Source organism: Doryrhamphus excisus, chromosome 23 (genome assembly GCF_030265055.1).
Source record: "Doryrhamphus excisus isolate RoL2022-K1 chromosome 23, RoL_Dexc_1.0, whole genome shotgun sequence".
In the NCBI taxonomy this organism is placed as follows: domain Eukaryota; kingdom Metazoa; phylum Chordata; class Actinopteri; order Syngnathiformes; family Syngnathidae; genus Doryrhamphus; species Doryrhamphus excisus.
The window spans coordinates 12,179,064-12,206,481 of record NC_080488.1 but is presented as its reverse complement, the minus strand read 5'-3'; the positions used below and the strand labels follow the sequence as shown (position 1 = coordinate 12,206,481).

The 27,418-nt window shown below is 44.0% G+C and overlaps 2 protein-coding genes across 3 annotated transcripts in view; one reads left to right on the top strand and one right to left on the bottom strand.

The window, feature by feature from the left end:
* The window catches only part of LOC131110134 (ubiquitin-conjugating enzyme E2 D2), a 41,349-nt gene that overhangs the window by 8,316 nt on the left and 5,615 nt on the right, over nucleotides 1-27,418 (bottom strand). The gene's annotated exons all lie outside the window — the stretch shown is intronic.
* On the top strand, nucleotides 251-26,608 carry LOC131110129 (protein phosphatase 3 catalytic subunit alpha-like). Of its 2 annotated transcripts, XM_058062870.1 has the most exons (14): nucleotides 252-469; nucleotides 9,099-9,299; nucleotides 12,870-12,994; nucleotides 13,827-13,938; nucleotides 17,025-17,170; nucleotides 17,541-17,680; nucleotides 18,463-18,540; nucleotides 19,075-19,169; nucleotides 19,247-19,372; nucleotides 19,851-19,928; nucleotides 20,035-20,119; nucleotides 21,124-21,221; nucleotides 21,775-21,822; nucleotides 24,779-26,608. In XM_058062870.1, exons 1-14 carry the CDS (start codon nucleotides 445-447, stop codon nucleotides 24,955-24,957), a joined length of 1,536 nt encoding a protein of 511 aa, XP_057918853.1. In that variant the 5' UTR covers nucleotides 252-444; the 3' UTR covers nucleotides 24,958-26,608. The 2 variants fall into 2 exon arrangements, with proteins under 2 accessions (XP_057918854.1, XP_057918853.1); XM_058062871.1 differs by lacking the exon at nucleotides 21,775-21,822 and having other exon boundaries at nucleotides 251-469.

Here is a 27,418-nt window from a genome sequence, read left to right as displayed (position 1 = left end):
CACACACACACACACACACAATCACACACACTTCTCCGCCGGCTCCAGGATGTCCGACTGCAGCTCAAGTCCCACGGACCGGGTGATGAAATGTAGGCATGACGAATGATCCACGGCTGCTCTACCGTGCATGTTTGCATTCCCTTTGCAGCTCACAATAAACAAGTGCATGCCTTGAGAAGCTTTCAGGGGAGGGAGGGGTGTGGGTGGGGTGCATCCCTCTCCATACGCCACGATCAGGGTCTTCCCCTCGCTATTCCATCCACTTCCCACTGAGGCAATACCCCTTTTTCCAGAGGAGGGGGTGGAGGTGGTGGTCTACGTACCACTCCTAGCGGTGGTTGGCTGCTACTGAATAATACCCTCCAGAGTCACCCACGGAGTGTGGAGAGAGAGCGAGAGAGATGTGCACCTTGTTCCGATGAAACACGGAGCAGTGTGACGATGACGGCGAAAGGCAGACATAAAGGTAAAAAAAAGATGCTCGTCTTTGCGTGTGTGCTGACGGGATGCTGATGTTGCGGCGATGGAAGCGGATGCGGAGTGGAAAGGATGCTGCCGCGGGAAAAGGAGGCTTTTCTTCATAGTAGCGTTTATTTCAGACGTGGACGTAATGTTTATGCATGTGTCTGCTAATTCAACACGGTGGCCTACATAGGCGGGTTATTTTTAGACCCGGATCTGGACCACAGTCAGGTAATCGATTGGGGTTTAAACGCTAGGAAGGATGAAAACTTTTACAGCCCCTCGTATTTTACTTGGTTGCCCACCGTGGGCACCATCGTCTTGTTGTCGAGGCCTCTCTACGTGGGAGAGTGGGTGCATTTCCCCCTCCAGACTCCTCCTTGGCTTCCCCTCGTTTCCCTGACGGTCAAATGAGAGACAAAATGGAGTGAGAGGATGCATGCAGGACTGCAACGCTTCCTTCCATGATGACGACGGTGATTCGTGCCGCGCTAATGCTGTTATTGCATCATTGGATTATGGAATATTTAATATGTTGCTGCTTTACGCGTGGCTGCCCGTATAGGAGGCTGGGCTTTGCACAGATTGTCGTGTTTGTGTGGCCACGACGAGGCTGACATGCTACGCACACGCACACGCACACGCAGCCTATGTGTCACATGCGACGATGCCTGGTCGACTCTCTCTCTCTCTCTCTCTCTCTCTCTCTCTCTCTCTCTCTCTCTCTCTCTCTCTCTCTCTCTCTCTCTCTCTCTCTCTCTCTCTCTCTCTCTCTCTCTCTCTCTCTCTCTAATAAAGTCACAAGGTCTCTCTGCCGGAAGAAGCGGAGCTGACAGCTGGACGCGTCGCTCGGGCATGCCCCGGTATTCCGTGCTCACCGGGGGGGGTGTGGAGGTGGGGGGTGTTTTTGCACGTACAGCTATGGACTCTTCATGTTCCCCTTACTGTGGCAAAAGTGTGCAAAACCACACACTTCACACTTGTGAATGGGTGGTTGCGGTTAGAGTCCCTGAAACTGCTGATTATATTCACTTAGACAGCACAGTGGATGAGTGGTGTTGCCTCACAGCAAGGGGTTTGCATATTTTTATATTGTTTTTTTGTGGGGGGGGGGGGGGGGGGGGTTCTCTCAGGAACCTTCCTCCCACATGTTAGTCGGTGGCTTGGCATGGGGGGGTTGATGTGGGGGCAACATAGCTGTAGCAGTGGTCATTGTATGTGGGCCGCATTGAGTTAAAATATTCCGGGGGGCCAGAACATATTGAACACACACACAGTATTATTATTAATATTATTTGTCTAATTTTACCTGTAAAAGTGTTATACTATCAGCTGTATGTTCTCATGCACTTTAAACATCAGACCACATCAAACTATGTCATTTCATTTTACAGTTTTGTCGTTTTGTTGTGTTTTTTTAAAACTAAATAAGACGTCCGACTTGCAAGTCATGTTGCCAGTTTGTATTTTCAAAGTTGAAATACTTAGAAAGCAACTGGCGGGCCGGATTCAAACGCTTGGTGGTTCGCATGTGGCCCCCGGGCCGTAGTTTGCCCACCCCTCTCTGACCAACACGGTCCTAAGTTGTACATTTTGTACAATATTGTGTAACAATGACAGGAGTGATGCACTATGCCGCAAACAAACATCATCTGAAGTATGGTGACCCCAAAGGGTCAAAGGTTATGATGTACACTTTATGATACACTTTGTCCTCATGCAACAGTGGTCACCCACACAGGCCAGCTCTGGGTCTTGAACCCGTGTCCACACATCCTCACCAAATTGGAGTTAGTTTGAGCAGAACTAGGCAACAAGCCAAAAGCCTTTGGTTGCCAAGTCGTCGTCCAGCGCAGCTCGTATCGGGATAGTTCGAACTTTTGTTTATTTTTAGGTCCCTGACATCTCCATCAGCGGTGTAGTACATCAGCAGTGACTTTTCCTTTACTTCGTCCTGTGAGCCCAGTTGTGGTTGTTTACAGTATACGATTACTGCATTGCTGATGCAGGCAGTCTATATTCCAACATGTGTAATAGATTCCTTAGGTGTGTCATAATTCCATAAGTAAACCTCACTCCCCGACACCTTAAGGGCCTCACTAGTCAATGGACTGAAAGACTGGGTTTGCAGGCTGCTGGAGAGCCCGTACCCAAATCCCTAACTTTACCTAGTAGTGACGTGATCATAAAAGTTGGAAAATACTTTAGCCACCTAGCAGTAGCCTAAACTGTCGCTGTGTCAGTCCTCTGATTGATTGGCAGTCGGAGTTGACATAGACACTTGATTACAGCGCGTTATAGAATAGATCCGCATGGATGGATGGATGCATGTTTGTGACCCCATTCCTCTATATTCCTCTATATATTTCCTGTATATGTTTTGACATCATTGCTCTTCCCGTGTTGTAAAGATCCGGGCCAGCAGAGCTCAGCCGCCCTCACATCAGATCAAATGTGTAGCTTATAGCCTCACGCATTCGCCATAATCACACATACACACACATACGCACACAGGAAAGGCACAAACAAAGTGACACCACACTGCAATTCATCACACCTGCTGAGAGTGATTTCATGTGTTTTGGCTGAAGGGGGGGGGGGGGGGACGGGACGGCATCAGTCACACAGACAACACCGTGTCACTCAGACGGCGCTCGCGTGTTCCCTACGTTATGGATTTTAGTGCCGTTTGCGAGATAGAAGCCCACAGAGATGGAGCCAAAGGACAAAGCATACCCGCAGGAATGGACAGAAAGTGTGGGGGCGAGGCGAGAGAGAGGGCGTGTGCGACACGGCCACAGAGTTGTCTTGCTAGAACAGCAAAGCACAAGAGGAGTGCCAAGCCGATGATGTTCTCGCACTTTTCTGAAGCACTTATGGCGGCTAACCTTCAGTTGCGTTAAAATGGAGAATTTGTCATTCCTGCAGATACTACCTAGCTTTCTGGGGAGCTGGAGACCTAGCTTGCAGTCAATGCTCAGCGTTTTGAACAGAGATGACGAGACAACTTCGTCGTCAGGGATCTAAAAGACGCTAAAACATACAGATGGTAGAATGTGCTTGATGAAAGCTTGATGAAACTAATCCCAAAGCAAGCGTTATCAGATAATAGCATCGCTCAATTGTTCCATGTCATGAAAAATATGGAAGACCATCTGTATTTTAGCTTTTTCTTATCAATGTAAACAGAAAAGCAAACACAAACAAGCCGGTTTATGGCATGACAGTAACATGGGAACTGTTCCCTTACTCATTTGATGCAGTGCCTCCAGAAAGGGGAAAAATAGGCAATGTGAGTGAGCATAGGTCAACACGTTTTTTTTTTTTTTTTTAAAGCTGTTCTGTGCTTGGATCGAGTCAGCCTCTGCCTTAAAAAGGCAGCAGCTGTACCATTACACCAGCCAGGACCGACAAGGACGACTATCACAAACAAGTGCGCCAAACAGGAATTATTTTTAGTGCAAAATGAAAATTAAACATTTTTTTAAAAAGCTGTTGAGTCAGCCTCTGGCAGCAGCAGTTGTACCATTACAGTCAGGACCAACAGGGACAACTATCACAAACAAGTGCGCCAAACAGGAATTATTTTTAGTGTAAAATGAAAATTAACACCTTTTTTTCAAGTCAGCCTCTGCCTTAAAAGGCAGCAGTTGTACCATTACACCAGAAGAAGTGGGTGAATTCCACCATTTTATTATCTTATTCTGCAATCATTGCAACAAATTTAGATTTTTGTTCCTCTCTTCTCCTTTGCGAAACACCCAAAGGAAGTGCTACCTCTTGAGCAAAATAAGGCCCTGCGTACGGAGCGTGGTGTGCATGTAGGAAGCACGCATGTCATTATAGTGTTGTAACTAAGTGTACTTGTAAGCGTACAGTTCATGAAAGCTGACTGATGGCCACATTGCACACATGCATGCATGTATTCATGCATGCACAAACACTCCACTTCTGGCATGGCCGGGGGCCGTGGGCATACTTCCTTTTAGTGCAACATGCCGGCCCATTCCCTCATGGCTGCCACAAGGCCTGGTGTGAGCTGCATTTTAGGATAAGTGTGTTAGTTTTGTGTGTCGTCTCACGAGCCGGGGGTCCCACCTTGACAGGTCTGTGTGTGCCCTGTGGGGAGGGTGGCAGGACACCGTCTATTTATAGAGGAGGCACTCCGGAAAGAGAGAGGGATTGTCTAATGAGGGCAGGCTGTTAGGGGATGTACTGTTGGGTCTGTTTGTGTGTGCGTACACACAGATGGCTCTTCCTGTGTGTAGTATGCATTCATTGAATGACTTCAAACGTATCTTTGGTGCCCCCCCCCCGCCTTGCACCACCATCTTCAAATACCCATGCTTCTGTCAGCTGATCTGGTCAAATATGTCCGATAAACACATCACAGTCACATTGCTTCTTTCTCTTAACTCTCCTTTTTTTGAATTGGTCCATTCTTTCATCCTCCTCTTCTTCCAGCTTCATTTATTCATGCAAAGCCCAGCAAGAGAATGAAATGATCTAGGAGGGTGTGTGCGATTATGATATGAAAGCAACTTATATCAATAATCATACATTCTGATAGACATGACGCTATCAAAGCCCCATGCATTACCGTTACACTTCAACATGGGAATATCACGGGTGACATCTTTAGTCGTCTGTCCCCTCTTCCTGAACTCCCTCCATCCTGCAGCAGTGCGGACAGTGTGCGAGCAGCGCCGTTAAAACTGATGAAATCCCTATAATTGATTTTAGCCATTATAAACAGTGCTCTCAATAATGGGAAGATGGATTCTGATCAGATTCTGCTCCAGTTAGGGTATTAGGCCAGCCCAAACAATTTTAGGGGCTTTGGTTGAAAGCCATGTCGTAGATGTACGCTCGGGCTCATGAGGTTTTTGGCTGAGCTGGCAGCTTTGCCACTTAATAAATTCCACACTGGGGAGGTTGGCTGCGGAGAGTGGGCCAGAGGACATAAACAATAGGAAATAGACGTCCATGAATTGTCCGTGCAAACGGTGAACCACAGTTGGAGATGGCTGCGTGTGTTTTAAAAACGACCAAAATGAGAAGAACACTTAGCTTGTTTAGCTACACAAGCGTCACAATATTAGACACAGCTCTCGGTGTGATGCGGTGGAGTTGTACACCGCTGCAATCACTAAATGTGTAATAATAAATGCATTGGGAAAATTAATAATTCTACAGAAAAATCAAAAGGATACAGGGGGATAATTTTATTTTTTTTCATAAAAATGCCCCAAAACAAACCATTTACATATATTTAAAAAGCTTTGTGTGATTCATTATTAGTATCAACATTTCAGCCTTTTTTTCTATTTATTGTCATATTTTGTTGACAATTTGTTTCCCCTAAAGTGATCACCTTGTACTTCCAATTATATTATACAGTACTGTAGAGCCTTGCTATCTGAAAGTAATGGCGACGCCCATAAAAATGTCTAATTTATACACTCTAATGTCTACGGCGGTACTTTACATAACCCCAATTTGCTGGAGGAAGTGTTGTCTATTTGCAATGAATTCGCTTGACATTTACACTCGTACCCACACAACACAAACCAGCCCAAAGTCATCATCATACACAACACGCAATGCAACGGCAGCAGACCCACTATCGTATCCTACACACAAATACACAAACAGAACAATACTATTTTATACCAACTCGCTATGCTGGGTATGCTCCTGGTGGGGAAGTGTGCATGTGGGCTTCCCAGCATGCCTTGTGGCTTATAAAAGAGTATGAAATAGTGTTGTTTTGCATGTACTTATTTAGTCCATCACGTGTTAATGTGTGTTTTATGTCAGAGTAAAGGTCAGCAGCCACATGAAAAGGACAATCACGGTTGATCTGAATTGGTTCCAAGTATAGTTCCTCTCTCAGAGCTCAGTCTCTGCTGCGCTTGACAATCTCCTACCTGCCCTATTTTCACACTTGGCTCGACAGTTACGACTCTTCCTCTCGACACACACACACACACACACACACACACACACACAAAAAAAACTTTAGTTGTGCATCCAAGCAGGAGCATGTATATGTTGGGTTCATATTCATTAATTTTCTACCGCTTATCCTCACGATGGTCATGGGGGATGCTGGAGCCTATCCCAGTTGTCTTCGGTCGAGAGGCGGGGTACACCCTGGACTGGTGGCCAGCCAATCACAGGGCACATATAGACAAACAACCATTCAACAGTTATTACATACAGAGTAAGTTATTGAGAGGTTCTTTTGAAAGTTGTTCCTGAAAGGCTAACCCGGTGTTAGCATGCAGAGGCGCTTGGTGTGAAGCGATGTAATGCAGACTCCCTAGCTTGGCAGCTTCTGGAATCCTGGGATGTCTCAGGGTGCTCTGGTGTGTTGATGTGTTGTATTCCGTCTTAAGGTGACGTAATGGCCTCCTTATTTAGACCTGGGGTGCAATTAAGTCGTCTGAGGTGTTTGCACGGACAAACCCAGTCTTCTATGCTGACATTTGGTCGAGAGAGCCCCTGAACCATGTTCAAGAACAGCAATGGCAAAACTGTTATTTTGTATATCAGGAGTGTCCAGACATTTTATGCCAATAAAAAAAGGAGACGCTTGGAGCCACACTTTGGAGACCCCTGTTGTACATGAACATACCACCAAAATGGATAGTTTAGGGTGTTTTTATTGGATGTTAAAATCTATTCAGCCCACAGGACTACACACTATTTACGGTTTAATGTCTAATTTGCATATGTGCGTTATTACGTGATAGCAGTAGTTGATTAGTTGAACAGTTCATCTGGTCTAGGCTGACTACATGAAACTATATAGTCTGGATCCGTGGCGATGGAGCTTGTTCTTATGTTCAATGAAGTGTGAATTTGCCATTAAAATATTATGATGTTAGCATGAATACTCGCCGAGGAGACTGTGGCGTGTTGGTCGTGTCAGCAGGAGAGACACGGCGATATAGAAGAGGGAGGGATAAACACAGACAGGGCAAGAGGAGTGCAAAATAGAGACAAAGTGGCAGAGTGAAAGTGTGTGTGTGAGTGTGTGTGTGTGTGTGTGTGTGTGTGTGTGTGTGTGCAGAGAAAGAGAGAAAGCCAGGCCTACTTTTAGCGTATGATCTAGGCCATTATCTGTGTTAGCACTGATGGGGCTCCAACAGGCTCAGTGGATTGTGTGTAACAATACCTTTTATGATCTGACATATGTGTGCGCCTCTCTCACATTGTTCCATACATGTTTTACACATGCACCCGACACCTCTGTCTTCTCGAGTTCTTATGAGTCACTCGCTGTAGTGAATCGGGTACTCGATTCAGTCAGAATGCTCATCACAAAAGCACTGCAGAATCTCGCAACGCGAGCACCAGTGAATCGGTGGAATTTGAATCATGATAGTTACGTTGTTGTCGACACGTGAGTCAGTGAAGCTCGAGTCTTCATCAAGAACCTTTGAGTCAGTGAAACTTGAGTCTTCATCGAGCACCCGTCAATCGGCGTCGACCCGTGAGTCAGTAAAATTCGAGTCTCTGTCAAGCACCCGTGCATCAGTGAAACTGGAGTCTTCATTGAGCCCCAGTTAGTAAGTGAAACGTCCGTTTTTGTCAACCTGTGAATCAGTGAAACTCGAGTCTTTGTCGAGCATCGGCGAGTCAACCAAGCTCCAGTCTTTGTAGACTACCCATAAGTCAGAGAAACTCAAGTCTTCATCACTTGCCGAGCAGCCGTTCATCAGTGAAACATTTGTCAAGCATTTCAGTTAGCAAAGCTTGAGTCTTTGTTGAGCACCCGTGAGTCAGTGCGACTCAAATCTTTGTCAGCCTGTGAGTCAGTGGAACTAAGTTTGTCAATCCATGAATCAGTGAATCTTGAGTCTTTGTCAAGCACCCGTGGATCAGTGAAACTGGAGTCTTCATTGAACGTTTTTGTCAACCTGTGAATCAGTAGAACTAAGTTTTTGCCAATCCATGAATCGGTGAATCTCGAGTCTTTGACAAGCACCTGCAGCGTCGTGAAGCTTAGCGAGTGAATCGTCCGATGTTATGCAGCTTGGGCAGTCAAGAAAGAGGAGAAGTATGGACCAGATCAGTTGATTTTTCCACGGGGCTAATACACCTGAAACACCTGAAAGAGTCAATATTTTTGAACAAGTCATTCATGACTTTTCCATCTCTATTTCCTACCACCGAGTCGTCCACTGGTGAAGCAGCCCTCGTGTGCGTCTGTGTGCGGCCAACGTGTCTTCTGTGTGTGTATGTGACTCCTCACGTGCAGCTGTGCACTCCCGCTGTATCACCCCTGTTGTCAGTCAGCCCCCCCGCCCCCGCCCCCACCCCAGCGGTGCCCCGAGGGCCTTCATTATGTAAGAAAGACATTACTGCAGAACAGAGGCGGGGAGATATTACTGCAAAACAGAGGCAGGCAACCCTGATAAGTGTGGCGGCCCCTGCTTCATTACAACACGTCTTAGCTTCCATAACTCAGAGTCAAAGCCTGCAGCTCCGTAATGGAGAGCACAGTGGGCTTATAATGTTTGAAGGAAACATCAATTCATCATCTTCTGCTTCCTCCGTTCTCTCTGCAAACCAGCTTGGTTTCTACATGTGTTCATTCTTCATTTTCAATCTCCCCTCTGCAGCGGTCCCCTTCCCCCTGGCCCACCGGCTCACCATGAAGGAGGTGTTCGACGCCGAGGGCCGGCCGAGGGTGGACCTGCTCAAAGCGCACCTCACCAAGGAGGGCCGCTTGGAGGAAGCAGTGGCCCTTCGCATCATCGACGAGGGCGCCGCCATCCTGCGCCAGGAGCGCACCATGTTGGACATTGAGGCGCCAGTCACAGGTGCGGATCAGCCAGGTGGATGTACTGTTCGTAACGCACTCTTCTTCCTGTAACCATCCACCAGCATCCAGTGGCGGTTGTCAGGACTGAATTTTTAATACGATATGACGATCTGTCACAACCAATGAAAACAGAAACAATTCCAATCGTTGACATAGACATTGGGCTATGTAAACACTCACGGGCTCAAAACCAAATCAAGTCCAAATCATCAACTTAAATAGCCAATACTCTAAACGCAAGAATCCATTGTTACATTTTTATTTTCTTCCTAAATATAATAATTTCAGGCACTTTTTATGCTCCAGGTTCATTTATCCAAAGGAAAAAAAAAGTCATTCATAACCAGACTCTCAAATTGGCTTCTTTTAGTCGTTCAAACACGGCTGTCATGTGTCTGAGATGATCAGACCATGAATCAATAAACACCACGACATCATCAATATAGGCCTCAACGTTGTCCAAGCCAATATGAAAGGTGGCACCAGCGTTCCTCAGACCAAATGGCATTCCCCGGTATGCAAATAACCCATCTGGGATTACAAATGCTGACAGTTCCCTGGCACGTGCTGCCAGTGGAAGTCGTCAATACCCCTTAAGTCAATCAAATTTACTATCATAGAAAGTCAATCCAATTCGGTCCACACAGTCGTCCACCCTTGGTAACGGATATGAATCGGGGGTGGTGACACTTAAGTTTGCGAAAGTCGGAACAGAACCGTGGACTGGCGGTATTTGCCTTGGGGACCAAAATGCACGGTGAACTCCGTGGGCTATTGCTAGGCTACGTAATGCCATTTTTCACCACGTAATCAACTTCCTTTAGCATCAGGACACGTTTTGCTGGACCCCAGGTTGTTTTACGGGTTTGGCATCACCAACATTAAAATCATGGGCCAGCACACTTCTCAGAGGGATCATCATAAAAAATATTATATGGACCACTCACGGGATACTGAACAGTGAAAGGAATCTCACCAAGGCTTTAACTACACTCTTAGCTGTAATTTTCCTTAATGGAACAGCTTCTGGAAACAGAGTGGAAGCGCACATAATTGTGAGAAGAAACTGGTTTCAACTCTTGGTTTTAGGGCCCCCACAGTCCACCACCTCGAAAGCACGGACCACCTGACCTGAAGTGATTGAGGGTTAACTGATGGTTTTGTGATTTTTTTTTGGTTGGTGTTTGGGACTTTAGAGGAAATGTAGAGAATGTTTTACGCATGAGGATGTACTCGTCAGCCAGGATAGTTGCTTTTTCAAGAGAGTTAAATCTTGATGTTCATTGAGAGATGTAGCAATTCTTTCATGCACAAACCGCCTGAACTGCTCAAACTGAAAGAGATTTTTTACATAAATCCTCTAAATCCTTCACATTTTGTGATTTACACCAGCGTTCAAACAAACTGGACATGAGTTTGCTTTTCTAAAACTGCTGCCTGTATGCCTCCGGCAACAACTCATATGCCCGAAGAACGGCCTCCTTCACCGTCCCATAATGTGAACTCTGAGCCGCAGACAAAGAGGCATAAACACTTTATCTACCAGATTTATCTACCAACACACTTTGAAGTAGCTATGGTCTGAACTCTTCAGGCCATTTCAAAGTGCTGGCAACCCGCTCAAACAGTATCAAATATTCATACACTTCTTTTTCATTGAATGATGGCACCAGTCTGCTGTTACGAGCAAGATCAAACTCGCTAGTCATGGGCTGTTGTGTCGACTTTAGTCTTTAGTTCAAGTTCTAATTCCTTTAAACGGATGATATGTCTTTGTATTGTATTCCATCCTTTTGTTTTTATGTTCCAACTTGAGTTTCATTTCTAATCATTTTAATGGAGCATCCTCAGCATGGTCAGTTTCACCCTCTTCATCACCGTCCTCTGATTTGGCCTCAGAGTCATCAGGGAGAACTTGCTTCTCCAACAAATAAGAAACCACAGCCTCTTTAATGTCCTTCTTACTGCCGTCTGCCTTGACTGGGATGCCATACTGAACAGCAATTTGCAACAAATCTGCCTTCTTACAGAAAGGTTGAATACCTCCCAAGGGGGGGTTGCAACAAAGGACTCCAAATTGAACTCCATTGTACATGCAGTGTTCGATTTTCAGAACTTTAGAGCAACCAACATAAAGTTCCCGGATGAGCCCCCAACTGTTTTCCTTCCCAAGTAGAACACAAACGGGTGAAATAAAGGTCGCTAAGGGAGGAACTAACATAAAATGCATGTAAACTGAAACTGGGTCTTGGGTTCTAAAAGGTGGCAGGGGAATATTCATTCTTCATATTCTTCATATATTCATATTAATTCTTCCTGCCGCCCATTAAGTCTATCAAAATAATAGAACACAATAAAACCCAGTTAAAGAAAAGAGTGGACATCAGTGGACCAGGGGAAGGTCAAAACACAAAATATCACACAGCACAGTTTATTTTCACTAAACACCAAGCGAGTCAACTGATGGTGTTGACTCTCACACACACGAAAGAAAAAAGTGAGCAGCAAATACTCCTTATATACCCACCCAACCCTGCTGATTACCCAGACCTTCAGCTGGGAGTGGACCCCACGGCTGCTTCCACTTGCTCCTAACGAACGAAGATGATTCATGTGGGAAAAACAAAAAATAAATCAAAACTCAGGTTATATACTAAAATAAAACACAATTGTTTTGCAACTGTGTGATGCAGTAACATTGTGTGTTTTGTACTTGAGTCTATATACACTATATTAGGAATATTCATGAAAAGTATGACAAATACTATAATAACAGTATGTTTGCTTCATTGAAAAAATGATGCATCAATGACATCCTTTCAAATGGTTCCATAAATATTGCAATGTACCGAGGATGATGTGCTGTATATGTATATTGATTATGAGTCACATACACACAAGCCTTATAGCGAAAAAAGCCCTAATCAGAATACATGTGTTGATTTATTAATGCACCACGTGTATCGTGTATCGGCCACCCTTTTAATAAGAAGTGTTGTTGAGAGACCCAATTGGCTGTTCTACGCTTCGCTATATGCATGGATTTCCTTGACAGGAAAATGGGCTGCTGCACGGAATAGCAGAGCGTAGCCGGGGATGGATTGAGATCGATGGAGAGCAAAATGGAAAACATTTTTCTGAGACGAGAAGGCAATCAGACTCAAACTCATCCAGCCTATTGACAGTACTTACCGTGTGTGTGTGTGCGTGCGTGCGTGTGTGTGTTTATGCAAATATAAGTGGTGAGATGAATCTGTGTGGGATGTTCCAGTGTAGGAACATTGCTCGCCTTTCTCGGGTACAGCCCCCTGGGGACAATACAAGACAGACAGCAGATGAGGAGATGGTCCAATAGAAGCTGTTTAGTGCAGACCTTTTCAACCTGCTGTTTCCAGCAGAGAGATATCGATCCCCACCTGCAGACATGTAACGCTGCGAGATACAGTTGTGGCAAACAATGCTGCATTTCACAAAACTCTTCCTTCTTTTGATCAAATCCCCGAAACGTGTCAAACTTATATCGGATGTGAACCGACATCATTGTTGTGCACGTGTGCTTTTCCCACAGTGTGTGGAGACATTCACGGCCAGTTCTTCGACCTGATGAAGTTGTTTGAAGTGGGAGGTTCTCCTGCCAACACGCGCTACCTCTTCCTGGGGGACTATGTGGACAGGGGCTATTTCAGTATTGAGGTAAAAGTGCATCAATTTCCTAACACTACCTGGATACACACTCGCCTGGAACTTCATTCAGGACATCAAATACAAGTTCTGCCTTTTGGTGTCATCTATGGCAGGTCTGATGAAAACCGGTTTTTAATAACTCTCACAATCACACAAGCCAAAACAACACACAACAAAATGTACAGCACGGGCCCAGACTTCCCTCTCCCCGCCCCCTTGTGTGCTTTCCAGGACAAATGTGGTAGAATCATGTGAGAATAATACTAGCATCAGGTCTATCATAATGTTACAGATGTTATACTTAAGGTAAACAGTTTTGGTTCCAGTATTGACCCCTGGGGTACGCCGCATGCTATATATTTATGCTTGCATATGGCTTTTTGTTTGCTAAGTAGCTTTTTACCCAGTTCAAAACTAACTCTCTGATTCCATTCCTTTCTAGTTTGTTCATGATGGAAAATATTGGGATTAATTTTAATTTTTAAATGCGTTTGTTAAATCCATGAATAGCAAACTTTCTGCAGTCTAGAGAGTTGGTAATTTTACTCGGTTATTTGAAGGGAATTTGTTTGAAGGTGAGGTGAGAAATATTTAGTCCACCTTTGTTCCAAGTGTCAAGGGCAGTTGGAACAAAATGTAGAGCAGGTACTACACTCAGGACAGGGTATGCAATCATGGATTTATTCATTTTCTACCTATTATGAAGCTGGATCCCAGCCGGACATACTTTCTGGCAGGAAAAAAAATCGGGAAAAATTGTAAACGTCTATTTACACACATTTGTATAAACTGTGCAATTAATTAGCTTCTTCATGTTTTCTCTTCCCTGGTGAATATTTAGTGTGTGTTATACTTGTGGTCGCTGAAAATCCTCTACCCAAAGACACTCTTTCTTCTACGGGGGAACCATGAATGTAGACATCTGACAGAATATTTCACCTTCAAACAAGAATGTGAGTAAACAATTCATTTCCTCCTTAAATCAATTTATCTTTCTCTTCTTACTCTTATGTGGTTTGTTAGCATGTTCGTATGTGCATAGCATGTCTACGTGGGATGGAGGGGGTTTGGGCTAGTGGTGTGTCGGTCATGAACGAACGGGTCAAGAGAACTAGTTCTTTTTTGTGAACGGAATGAACGAAGTCACCGCCCCTAAAATACCCGTTCAGTCTGTTCAGTTCCAAGTACTTTTTCTTTGATTGTCCGGAGAGTCAGTTCACCGTTCCTTTTGCAGGGCGGGACTATCTGTGTGTTTGTCTGTCTTATCCTATCGTTGCGCCTCGCTCTGTGGGTGGGTGGGGTTAGCTGACTGAAAGACCGTGACCGAGAGATTGACCGACACTGTCGGTCACCTCGTTCAGTCCGTTCACAAAAAAGAACTAGTTCTTTTGACCTGTTCGTTAATGAATAACACAACACTAGTCATCAAGTGTTGTTGCACTGTTGAGTCGGAACGAACATGAACATGAGTGAACGGACTGACTCGACACAGCTGAACGGCTCTATGCACAGGCAGCGATCACAGGCTAACAACCAATTGACCCAAATTAACGCAATGAACAGATCTTTTAACTGAATGAACCGGAATGATCCGGTTCACTGAAATGAACGGTTTTGCCGACCACTAGTTTGGGCTGATAATACACTCATACATACAGAACATACTAATCCGCCCCATGCACACCAAAAGATCAAACCAGGGTCCACCGATACTGTAAGGGATGTCTTTTGAATGAGTTAACTGCCAACATGGCCAACATGTAAACTGTAGAGTGTGAGTTTTCGAGGACCATAGTGTGATCATGAGTAAAACCAACACTCGCCCGTATGTGCGTGACAGTCATCGATCAGGCGAGATGACCAGCCTTTCTCAGTGGTGGAAGACACCAGGTTTCCCAAGTGGTCTCTCGTTTACCTGGAAGTCCTAAGGGCATCCGTACTCATCACAGTCAAGTCTGGAACCGATTCCCTGCAGTAAACGAGGGATGACTGTACTGCAAGATTAGCTAGACGAGCCTAAAAAAGTTTCAACCATCACCCAATCAGTGTCAGATGTTTTTCAGCATCTTTCTTCCGCTTCATTCTTACATTTCATTCCCAAATAATCCGAGAGAAGCGCTGCCAGTGAGTTCTGTCCGAGAGTGGGTGATTAGCAGCAAATTAATTTGGCCGTCAATGATTGGCTCAGGGACTTCTTCCTCTGTGTCTGATTGGCCATGGGACAATGAAGCTAATTTCCCCTGGTGCCCTTGGCGAATGGTGGTCGCCCTCAATTACCATCTGCTGTGTGTGCGTGTGTGTGTGTGTGTGTGTGTGTGAGTCTTGAGAAATGTTGGTGTGTGTGTGTGTGTGTGTGTGTGTGTGAGTCTTGAGAAATGTTGGTGTGTGTGAGAGTGCACGAGAGAGAGTTGACACCTGGCAGTAATGATCTCTTGTTCTACACAAGGCAGATGGAGAGGTTGACCATGACACTGCTTGCGGACACACACACACACACACACACACACACACACACACACACATGCTCATATGTCCCACTGTACAATTATTCCTGCAATACTAGCTCTGATTTGTGTATTTATATGTCCTCAAAACCTCTCCTTTTCTTTGCAGTCACTATCTTCTCTTTCATCAGCGTCTCCAAATGCCCTCCTTCTCTCTTCATGAAATTATTATCCTCCGTTTCTATCATCCAAAATCCCCCCACCTCCTCATTTTTGCCTTTGGGCTATTTTAATCCCATGGTATTGTTTTGTGTTGGCCGTGAATGTACTTTCAAGATGCGTCCTGCTGGATGTCTTAACTGATATTGCTGCCAAATGACAGGAGGGTTTTTTTTTTGTTTATTTTTTTTAGAACAAAACAATCTGCCTCACAGTGTCTCTATGCTGTTTCATGCTCATATTTGGGTCACAGTTTTACTCACTGAAAACAGAAGTTTGGTCTTTGAAAGCATACAGTACACCTACTCCATGCTGTGTGTTTTTATTCATCCATGCATGCTTGATGAGGTAGAAATGGGTGACTTGACCACCACCGCTACTATCCTCACATCCTTCAATATGTTAGTAGTCCAGGATGAAACATTAAAAAGGACCCTAGCCGACATTTGCAATGTTTCAGACACAACCAGTCAAAAGATTGGAGACGCTTTCTCATGCAATCACATGATAAAGTGACTCTGAACTTATGACTGGTGACTGTGAGCAAAATTCATCCAGTCAATGTCGTCCCTCGCTACATCGCGGTTTGAACATCGCTCCTTCTCTATCTTGCAGTTTTTCAAAAGTGAATTCATGAATAAATGATCATTGTTTGGTTGAGGACTATGGCCTACTATTGGTCAAAAACACCAAAAGACAAGCTATACATAGTATTCTGTTCACTAGGCATCAGTAATGTTACGGTGAAGAGACATGACTTTATATTACATGATCTTAACACTGCATAGTCAGCCATGGCATGTCTGACATGAAAAAGAAAGTTCTCCTCCCAATCCGTGTGGAAGTGGTAAGGTTTTGGCTTCTTATTTTGCCCTTCTTCCCCGCTCTCTTTGAAACACTTTCTTAAGTTTAGAATAAGAAAATTTGAGTTGATAACTAGTTAGCTCGGTAGCTTGCTATGCTAGCGGCTGCGCATAGGGGTGTAAATAATAGGAGTGAATGAGTGAAAATTCATGGAAATACAATGCAAATCGGGTGTGGAACCAATTCACCGTGAGGGACCATACAGTAAATATCATTATTAATTCACCCTAGGTTGGTAATAATGAATAAATATGTGATAATACCGATAAATGTACAACATAGTATATGTACCACTGTTAAAAAAACACACCAGGCGAGTGTTTCAGTCAAGACGAGAATTATGCACATGAACCCTGTCCACAATTTGAGTATTTGATGAAAAGCTGACTCATGATTCCATATCATTTTCAAAGCCTCTGAAATTAGCAGGATTGGGCGCCTTTAAGCCTGACGAAGGTGAAGGAGTCGCACTTTAAAAACATTGTGGAACTGTCTCTCCAAATGTCCTCCAGGTAAGATCAAGTATTCGGAGCAGGTGTATGATTCCTGCATGGAGGCGTTTGATTGCCTGCCCCTCGCAGCCCTGATGAACCAGCAGTTTCTGTGTGTGCATGGAGGGCTTTCACCAGAGATCCACACACTAGACGACATCAAGAAGGTACACACACACCTGACTCCCTAATTGTATCAAATCTTGCAATTTTCCAGAGTATTGAAGGGGAAAAATAAGTAAAACTGTATAACAGAATAAAATACAACGTAGAAAAGTAGCGCCACGAAGAGGGAGACATGGTGAGGACACTCACTTCCTCATGTAATGGCAGCGTTTCCATGGTGAATCTGCTGGTGTGACATCCTCTCCCTCCTGTGTGGTGGGAGTTGCCATGGAGATGATCTATAGTGTATGCGTGTACGTGCGAGGTGTTTGCTATGCTTCCCTCTGATTTATACGACATGTGCGGCTGCGTCTGCTTCTCTGTGTGTTCCTCGCAAGCGTCACGTGTGGGACACTTTTTTCTGTGTCCTAGTTGGATCGATTCAAGGAGCCCCCGGCGTTTGGGCCCATGTGTGACTTGTTGTGGGCAGACCCCCTTGAAGACTTTGGCAACGAGAAGACCCAGGAGTACTTTGGACACAACACAGTCAGAGGCTGCTCTTATTTCTACAGGTAAAAAGGAAATGACCTCACGGCGGCCAAAGAGCGTGTGCAATATGTCCGACTCTCCGAGGTCTGTGTTGGTATCATCGGATGTCTTCAAAGTAATGAGACTTTAATTTACAAATCAGAAATCTAATATTTGGGATATTGGTTTGGGACAAGATTCCCTCCGTCATCCAAGATCTAATAACCATCGCTCGGATTAGCGCGAGAGACACAAAATCTTGGCCATCACTCCCTCCCCCACGCCCTTACAGTTATGAGATTAAACACATAAACACGCCGCGTTCATTCCTTAACACATCCACACACTTCTGTTTCGGCATGAAACCATATCCCACAATCCCAAGGGAAGCTGCACGGTTCTGTTGCTATGACGACTGGCTACTCCTGCCAGATACGGAGTGATATGAAGATACAGTGAGAGAAGAGGCAGAGCAACATAGGAGGGCGGTGGTGAGCTTAAGAAGATCTAAGATGCACGGAAAAACACACGAGATGAAGGATTTGCTTTATATGCGGACGTGTTTCTACTGGGAATGTGATATCCGGCAAACAATGGGATATTTTGCTTTGGGAGAATGACTTATTTTGACCACGGCCCTGACCTGCTGTACCTGATTGAGCTCATCGATGCCCTCTGTTGGCCTCAGTCAGTAATGACTACAGAAACACAGTAGTCCAGCTTTACATATTTCTATGACTTGTACAGTCTGTACTGTGTAGTGGAAGATATTTGTTGTCTTTTATGCTTTTATGCCTTATGTCTTTTCTTCTTTTTCCTATTTCAGTTACCCAGCTGTGTGTGAGTTTTTACAAACCAACAACCTGCTTTCCATCATCAGAGCACATGAAGCACAGGATGCTGGGTAAGCCTTGCTTTCATGTACTGTGTGTACCATTCAAATGAACGCACTAAGACATTTTATTTTGTAGTAGTTACACCATGCAAGCGAACAAACACTGAGTCTGGTGGATGTTTTTTTCATTTGTGGTGATATAGAATAATTTTTTCCCACGTTTCAACCAAGTTCAACCAAACGTTTCTTGAAAAAATATGCCTCAAAGGTTAAACAATCTTTGTGCTTCCATTTTACTACGTGAAAAGCAGTAGTGTGTACAACGCCACCGAGCTTGCATGGTAATGTCAAACTGGTGCTGACACTGAAGATCTGCATTCTTATGAAGTTTCCGCCCTTCCTGGCTAAAATGAGTCGGGTGAAAACGTTCTCTGTGACCCCTAATCCACCCCAGCATCTGTTATCCTCTCAACCTAATGCAGCAATTAGGCGCCACCGTTCTAAGTGCTGTTGGTCAATCCATTAGAAACATTTCTGTTACAGCTGTTTAGTTGGCCCGAGTGTGCGGAGTAACGCTAACCCGTTCTATGAAAACGTCCATAGGTACCGTATGTACAGAAAGAGTCAGACGACGGGCTTTCCTTCACTCATCACCATCTTCTCTGCTCCAAACTATCTGGACGTCTATAATAACAAAGGTAAAAAAACACACACTCACATTGTGGATAGAATCAATGTAAAGATGAAGTGTGTGTGTGTGTGTGTGTGTTTCCAGCGGCGGTACTGAAATATGAGAACAACGTAATGAACATCCGTCAGTTCAATTGCTCTCCTCATCCATACTGGCTGCCTAACTTTATGGACGTCTTCACTTGGTCGCTACCTTTTGTGGGGGAAAAGGGTATGTCACACACACAGTACACGCTTTTTGATTTACTCTATTAGGGTACTAACAATAGTACAAAGTACCATTCAAAAGTAGAACCTATTCAAATTGGATTATGATAAAGGTGCAGATACAGCAATTTATTCCCAGTGTTTGAGTCACGGTGGCATCAACAGTCCACCCCTGAGAATCATAATGGAAACACCCAACTCCGCCCAGGTACTATACAGTATATACTGTATAGCCAAGTATTTACTGTACCTTGCATTGTTAAGAGTATCCAGCTATCTTAAAAAGTGGCTAGCCTCCACTTTAGCGGATTAGACTCTGCTGGGCATTCAGAGCTTAGTGGGATTTTGTCCTTTGCGAGCTGCTTGGTTATGAGTGTATGAATATTTATATTCTTTAAGGAGATGTTTTAGGTTGAGGTAAAACTCATAAAGTGAAGTAAGTAGTTTTTTGCAGTGTGAATGTTTTTTGTTTTTCCGTCCAGTGACGGAGATGCTGGTCAATGTCCTAAGCATCTGTTCTGATGATGAGCTCATGAACGACGGTGATGAGATCTTTGATGGTGAGGAAGACTATGCAATACTGTGATTACGCAACGCATACCTGACATACATACATACCTTTAGCAGCAACAGTATCTGCGAGGTTTTATGTTGGTCTGATTGCAGCGAGTGCAGCAGCGGCCAGGAAGGAGGTGATTAAGAACAAGATCCGTGCCATCGGGAAGATGGCTAAAATGTTTTCAGTTCTACGGTGAGTAAAAACCAAAGGCCATTTTAAAAGGACTTTGTTACCAAGACACAAACACATTGTTGACAGGATGCCAACAATGTCTTTCTAGTCATTTTGGAGCTAATGTTGGCCGTTCTTATTGTCAATATGTCATTTCTTTGACTGCATCTTGATTGTATTATATTGTTTTTATTTCTAATGGCTGTGGGGGTGAGGTTCCGCTCAGGAGCAGCTTGAATTCCGAAAGGGAATACCAAATACTGAAGCCTTTATAGACCGTTTGTGACATCACTACAGGGGTTTCAGAAATGTAATACTGGCCTTTGACCAAATGGGTAAACATTAAGTGATTCATTCATTCATTTTCTACCCTGGACTGGTGGCCAGCCAATCACAGGGCACATATAGACAAACAACCATTCACACTCACATTCATACCTATGGACAATTTGGAGTGGCTAATTAACCTAGCATGTTTTTGGAATGTGGGAGGAAACCGGAGTACCCGGAGAAAAGCCACGCATGCACGGGGAGAACATGCAAACTCCACACAGAGATGGCCGAGGATGGAATTGAACTCGGGTCTCCTAGCCGTGAGGTCTGCGTGCTAACCACTCGACCGCCGTGCAGCCCTACATTAAGTGATATGTCAGAAAATCATAGCATATATTTGCGAATGTATCTGAAGTAGCTGAGGTTAAATTTGATGCGATCAGAGAACCATCTTATATATGATGTTAATTAAAATAATTAATTAATTAATTAAAATACCCAGGTATTTCCCTGCCCTTTCATGACTGTTAATTCAACTGCAACCCGAGTGAAACCTTTCAGTTAAATCAATTGAATAGCACATTGCACCCCAATAGAGTCGTTGCAGGAAGCCTTCTTATTTTTGACGTTGCCACAACTTGGAATGACTTTCTGAATCTTGTAACCTACAATCTGTGTGGGCTGGTGTGCTTCTATTCTTACCGACTGTTTTATTCCGTCTCTCCCACTCACACGCATCCGCACGCCGGCAGGGAGGAGAGTGAGAACGTGTTGACTCTGAAGGGATTGACCCCCACAGGTATGCTGCCGAGCGGAGTGCTGTCAGGGGGCAAACAGACTCTGCAGAGCGGTGAGTGTTTTACACATCGGCACACGCAAACACGCTAAACACCACGGATATTCAAACCCCGACCCAGAGCACTCCTTTAAAACACATACAAACGCCACAATGCACTGGGAGCAGACGCTTTGCTCCTCAGCTGCCGTTTATCTCCTGTCATGCCTGCACCCCACGGACTCATTCCCTCTTCCACCTCCCTGCACCGGCGCTGCACCGATGCCGAGGATACTAACAGCCTGCTGGTTGTGTGTGTGCATGGATGAAAGAGAGGAACGGACAAAGCTACTGCTAATACCGGGTGGCCTCTAACCTGCCTTGGCCTCCGTGCTGCTCTGCAGGCCTCACATGGATTAAGTCTGAAACATGCATCTTCTTCTACCAACTCATGACAGTCGCTTTTGCAGCAGAGGGCAGCCATTCTGAGCCATACAATACATTGACGTGGATCTGCACAGAAGCATGTTTCAGCCTTCACTCGTTTCCTTCCTCTGCTCTCTGGGAATCTGTCATCCCTTTCTTCCTGTCTCCTCTTTCTCTTCTTCTCTGTCTGACCATCCTTCAGCTACCATTGAGGCCATAGAAGCCATCGAGACAGTTAAGGACGCCGAAGGTAAAACCAGTCATTTCACAGTGTGTGTGTGTGTGTGTGTGTGTGTGTGTGTGAACAGCATGGCTGCGTACTTGGCCATCCATGCTCACAAGGTCAAGGTCATCACTGAGCTTTTCTAACAGCTATCACAACCACAGCTCGCTCAAGTCGCCACATTCTTCAAACGTACCGTATGTTAGAGATGCTCTGATTAGTAACAGTCGAAAAAAGTGATCGACAATGATTGACATATGCCGATACGTGCTTTTTCAAAGACCATCACAAAAGCCAATTTCTTGAACTGAGAAAATAAATTATTAAGCAATTTATGCTTATGCAAAACATGACGGCAGCTCTGGTCAATAGCACTCATCATAAAGAAATTGAATAATATACAATGAATCCATGTGATCGCTATCAGTATCATTCGATATCGGAGCATCCCTACTGTACGTACTCACTTCCAACCAACTACCGCACACTTTCATAAATGATACCCCTAACTTGTTTTTGTACACACAGACAAAATACACATAAGAGAAGCAGGACTGTGGGTGGGAGGGACCGTTGATGAGGCGGAATGAGGTCATTGTGACCTTTTATCGTACATGTTGGAGGTGCCGTAGAAGGTCAACATATGATGATAATGTGTTTCCTCACTTGAGTAGAACATTCTAACAGTGGTGATGGAAAGTCAAGAGCTGTCATACGCGCCTCAAAACAATTCAATTTGGCTCCGCATATTGTGACTAATAATTGACAGCCCAATTAGTCCGCCATATTTCACGTTCCGTAATTTCAAATGTGTAGGTTGATACTTTTTTGTCGCGCTTTGAACCTTGCAGCGTATGTGGCTAATATGTGGTGGTGTCCTGGTCTCAGTAAGCAGCCTTTTTGTCCTTTTTGATGTGCGATACCACTGATTTCTACACTGGTAAAATTCAGGATGCTATCAACAATAAGGGTCTAACACGATAACGTGTTGGGTAAATTTGAAAATGTTGTGTATTTCAAATCATAGCATAGCTCATAAAATAAAGAATATCAGAGTCATTTATGAATTTAAACAATTGCATATCATTTAGACAAGGTCTAAATAATTTTGTTCCTCCGAACTGTCCAAAAAACAAATGAAAACCAAGGTTTGACTGCATCCAATGGCTACCAGAAGTGTCCATCAAACACAAACGGTACCTCCGCTACAGCGCCACAGAGACTCACGTGATGAAAACAAGAGCTGACCGCTGTTAATTTGTCTTTAACGAACCTTCAGAAGGTCAGAATTGTTCCCTGAAATAGCTGATAGGAGCCATCCATTCCCTGTGGAATTGGAACGAGAGCTTGGCTCGCATTGCCGGTAATGCAAGTCCAAATTGTTCACGGTGGACAATGGACGATTGCCAAGGCTGCCGCTTCTGTTTGTTATTTTAATAGACATTCAAAGCCGTCTCTGGGTGGGCTTAAAACATGAAATATATAAGGATCATTGTGGAACGGAAGCATAGTCGTTTGTTGGGCTGCTGTTTTACTAAAAGACTGACAAGGTTGTCATCAGACATCCACAATACGATTGTAGACATTGAAAAGAACAGCTCTTTAGAAGTAAAAAAACAATATCAAGAAAAGAATTCAACATCCAAACCTTTTGAAATGGAAGAAAACTAGCCAATAGATTGAGGTCATGTATTGTATTTAATGTGTTGTATTCTGTGTACAGAGGCTTGGTGATTTTGTGCACGCTTTACTTAACTGCAGTGTTTAGGATGTTTTTTTTTTCTTTTACAAATCCTTGTTCCAAAATTGATGAGCAAACACTGAGAAGAAGGCAATGATTTGCACATAAGCTTTTCAGCTTTAAGTTCACTTCATAATGAATTCTCAATGAAATGCCTGCAACACAATTTGGGGACATTTGGGGAGCGGAATAAAAGACAACCAGAAATGGGAGGGATGTTGATAATTAGGTTGGTCCAATCGCAAACCAGGATGGGATCGTATATATAAAATATCATATGGGTAAATCAGCCAGGACTTGGATAACATCAGCCATTTGGTCTCCACACTGCACTCAAAGAAAGCACCCAATGGATCAACAGGGCGACGTATCAAAACCTAAAACATGTATAAATTGTATACTGTACATTTGACATGTACAGTCATCCCTCGCTACCTTGAAAAATCATTGCATTCTCTCTTCTGCACAGCCTTTTTGGAATTTGGGTTTGTATATTTGAGTACTGTATACTTAGTAGTCTGTCTGTGGCTTACCTGAACTACCATAATTTGTTTAAACAAATGAATTATGGGTATGGCTTCTATTATGTTGATTTATGTTCGTGATGATCCCTCAGCTGAGTGTTGGATGTACACTGCCGAGACAATATTTGTGAGTGACTGAATGTTTCCGGAAGGTCGCGTAACAATAGCTTGTCTTTCCAGCGTTTACGTTTTCTTTGATTGAGTTAGTGTACTATATATGTGATACTGTTGGAACAAACAACTATGAGGGTACAGATCAGGGTTTTAATCCCCGTCAAATTAATTAGTCTCGTATGCCACATAACTTAAAACACAAGCTAATGTTGAGGACCAAAATGAATGACCGGTTCCGCTTTGTTCCATACACACCCTCTCTTAAGGGCTTTTTTGGGGCTGATCTAGGATCAGTGCTTGGGTCTCCCAGCTAATCCTGGCTCACCATTGAAAACAAGAGATAAACACCATCTGATGTGTGTAGATACTGGCGTTAGAACATGCGCAGTGCGACTGAATTCTGTTCATCCAAAGCCAAAGCTACAGGCAGAAAATGGGGACCAAATTATCGGCTTGCCCTTACTAGATTTCAATGACGGCATTAAAAAGTTCAATTCCGAGTTAAGCCAGACTGGCATCCGGTCAAAGGGTTCTCTCACCAGTTTTGACACACGCTATTCCGCCAGATTGTAACTGCGAGCATCCATGTGTGTGTTTGTGGCAGCCATCCGAGGCTTCTCCCCGCAGCATCGGATCAGCAGTTTCGAGGAGGCCAAAGGTCTGGACCGAATCAACGAGAGAATGCCGCCTCGGCGTGACGCCATCAACAGCGTGGGCCTGTCTATGGGGCGCATGAATATGGGGGAACCCAACGGGACGGACAGCAACAGCAATATACAGTGACGCACTAATGCAGTTCAAACAGCATCCTTACTGATAACTGTACATAGATATACTCCATACACAGATTGCAGTATTCCAAACACACACACACACACAGGGTCATGATTATCTACCCCTTCTTGCTGTATGTTACAAGGCTGAACTGATGGACCCCATTTAGAGACTCCTGTGTCCCCGAACAAAGAGGAAATAAAGAACCTCGCCCCTCCCCATGCAGAACAGGAGGGGCTACTATTCACTGTGCATGTCGGAGACCCCCAGTGGGTCCACAGCGTCAGCATCATGCAGATGCGGAGATGCGGAATGTGTCGCTTTGACAAGGAGCGAGTCATCAGGGACACTGTTTGCATCCAAAATCCTGAAGCTGGCTTTAACAACGTCCATGCGCTTTATTGGAGAAATGTCACCAAGAGGGAAATATGCTTATCCAGCCGGGATGTGCAACATAATTGCAGCTGCAGACTGATCTGAGCCCTCTTCTTTTTTTTATTATGGGGAGGAGGTACTATTGAGGTACTCAACACCTCCACCTGATGAGAGAGCAGTGCCCCCCCCCATCCCCTCAGGCTAACTAGCTCCCGGGAAAGGCTTTGAATGGAAGCCAGTGTCTCTCCTGAGCTTCGAGTGCTTTACGTATGCGTGGGGGGGGGGGGTTAAAATGGGAAGCTAAATTACACACCCCTCCTGACCAAACTTAGGAAATGATATTTTACAGAAGAAATGGACTCTTCCGCTGCCAAGACGAGATGAAATGAGAAGAAGTTTCTTTGTAAAGCATTTATATTTACGCATCGGTGCATGCAGAGTTAAGTTATTTGATAATAATGTGAATTACATTTGTGCGCTATGTGTTTCATTATAGTAGGATTTTTTTTCCCTGGTTTTCTGGTTGATATAACCGAGCGGAGGAATAATGAATCATTTATTTTGTACATAATGCGTTTGCTTTTTTAAAATTCATATTGTATTTTTTCTTCCCTTTTTCTTCTTTCCATCAACTACGTCCTGTTTGTTTTGGCACTGTACAGAATGACAGTACACTCCAAGTGTCAAGTCCACATTGAATACTCTGTTCTTTGTCAATGTACCGGATTCGTTTTTTCAACAGCAAATATGAGTACTAAATACAAATTAGCATCGAACGACCACCGTTATATACGAGGCACAGGCATTCAGGCAGCCAAAAGCATGATTGCATGGTAAAAAATAAAATAAAAAAAATGAAGTTCAAAGCAAAAAGCAGCAAGACACATTTGAACAGGATAAGCCGGTTTTATTGCTGTATCAATTTTGAGGGAAAAAAGTGTACTAATTCTTGATTCCTCTTCTTATTTGATATTTACAGTATGGTTCTATGATTGCTATATTTATTATGAACATTATTCTTAATATTTAAGCTCTCTCTCTGCTAGTTACTCTTCATGTTGCGTTGCTCCTTGGTTATATTGTGCTTTTTTGGGAGAGGTGAACCCCCCCCCCCCACGTCCCCATTGGAACCCCTGTGCCATAGCGACTGTGCCATGGTTCCTTCTCTCGCCCCCCGTCTCTCTCTCTCTTGGTTTCAACCCCCCAGTCATTAACACTGTAAGCATGCCCCATGGGACCATCCACTTTTTTTACTCTTGAATAAAATATGCATGAACCTTTGCTATCGATGCTGAGCCTTTATTTCCTGGATGAGTTCTAATATCACCGAGGAACATGTGTATGAACACGCATTGTCTTTTGAATTACGAGGAACCCACAGTGGACAAAAGCTGGCTAAATATAGAACCACAACAGTCCTCATTGGCTAAGGGACAACCCGCCCATTGTGTTCTGGCTGTGAGCTGCTTGCTAAACGCCAATAAACAACAGAAGAAGAAGCTAATTGGCACCATTAGAGAATACATTACTCTCCGGTTTAGGATTAGGATGAAGAGGAGGAAAATCCAACAGCAGGAGCAATATGTTTTAACAAGGATACAAAAACGCTCCAGCTGAACGGAGCCAGGACGAGGTCAGAGGAGTAAAATACGCATGTGTAATAATTTGTGTCCAACCTAGTAGGTTGATCATGAAATTAATTAATTAATTAACTTTGAGAGTGCAGGATGCAAATTCATTATGATTCATCACCTGATATTGGCATACCAAATGAGTGATGAGATATGAATGAATGAGATAAAAATGAGATATCGGTTCATATCTGCAGACATTGGCGCCAGTAACATCAGCAACAAGCTTGTTCGCTCAGTACGTCACCAATTTTCATCTTCAGATTGTAAATATGCAATTTGTAATGGCGAGGGAGTAAGGGGTCTTCCTTAAATACTTCTAATATATGATATATATCTAATATATATTTGTAACACTATAAAAATGTGTGTAACACATTAATGATGCTAACCAAGGTTCTACCGTACTTCTATCCTTTCAGGTTAAAACACATGAAGTAAGTGTTACTTGAAAGTTCTGGGTA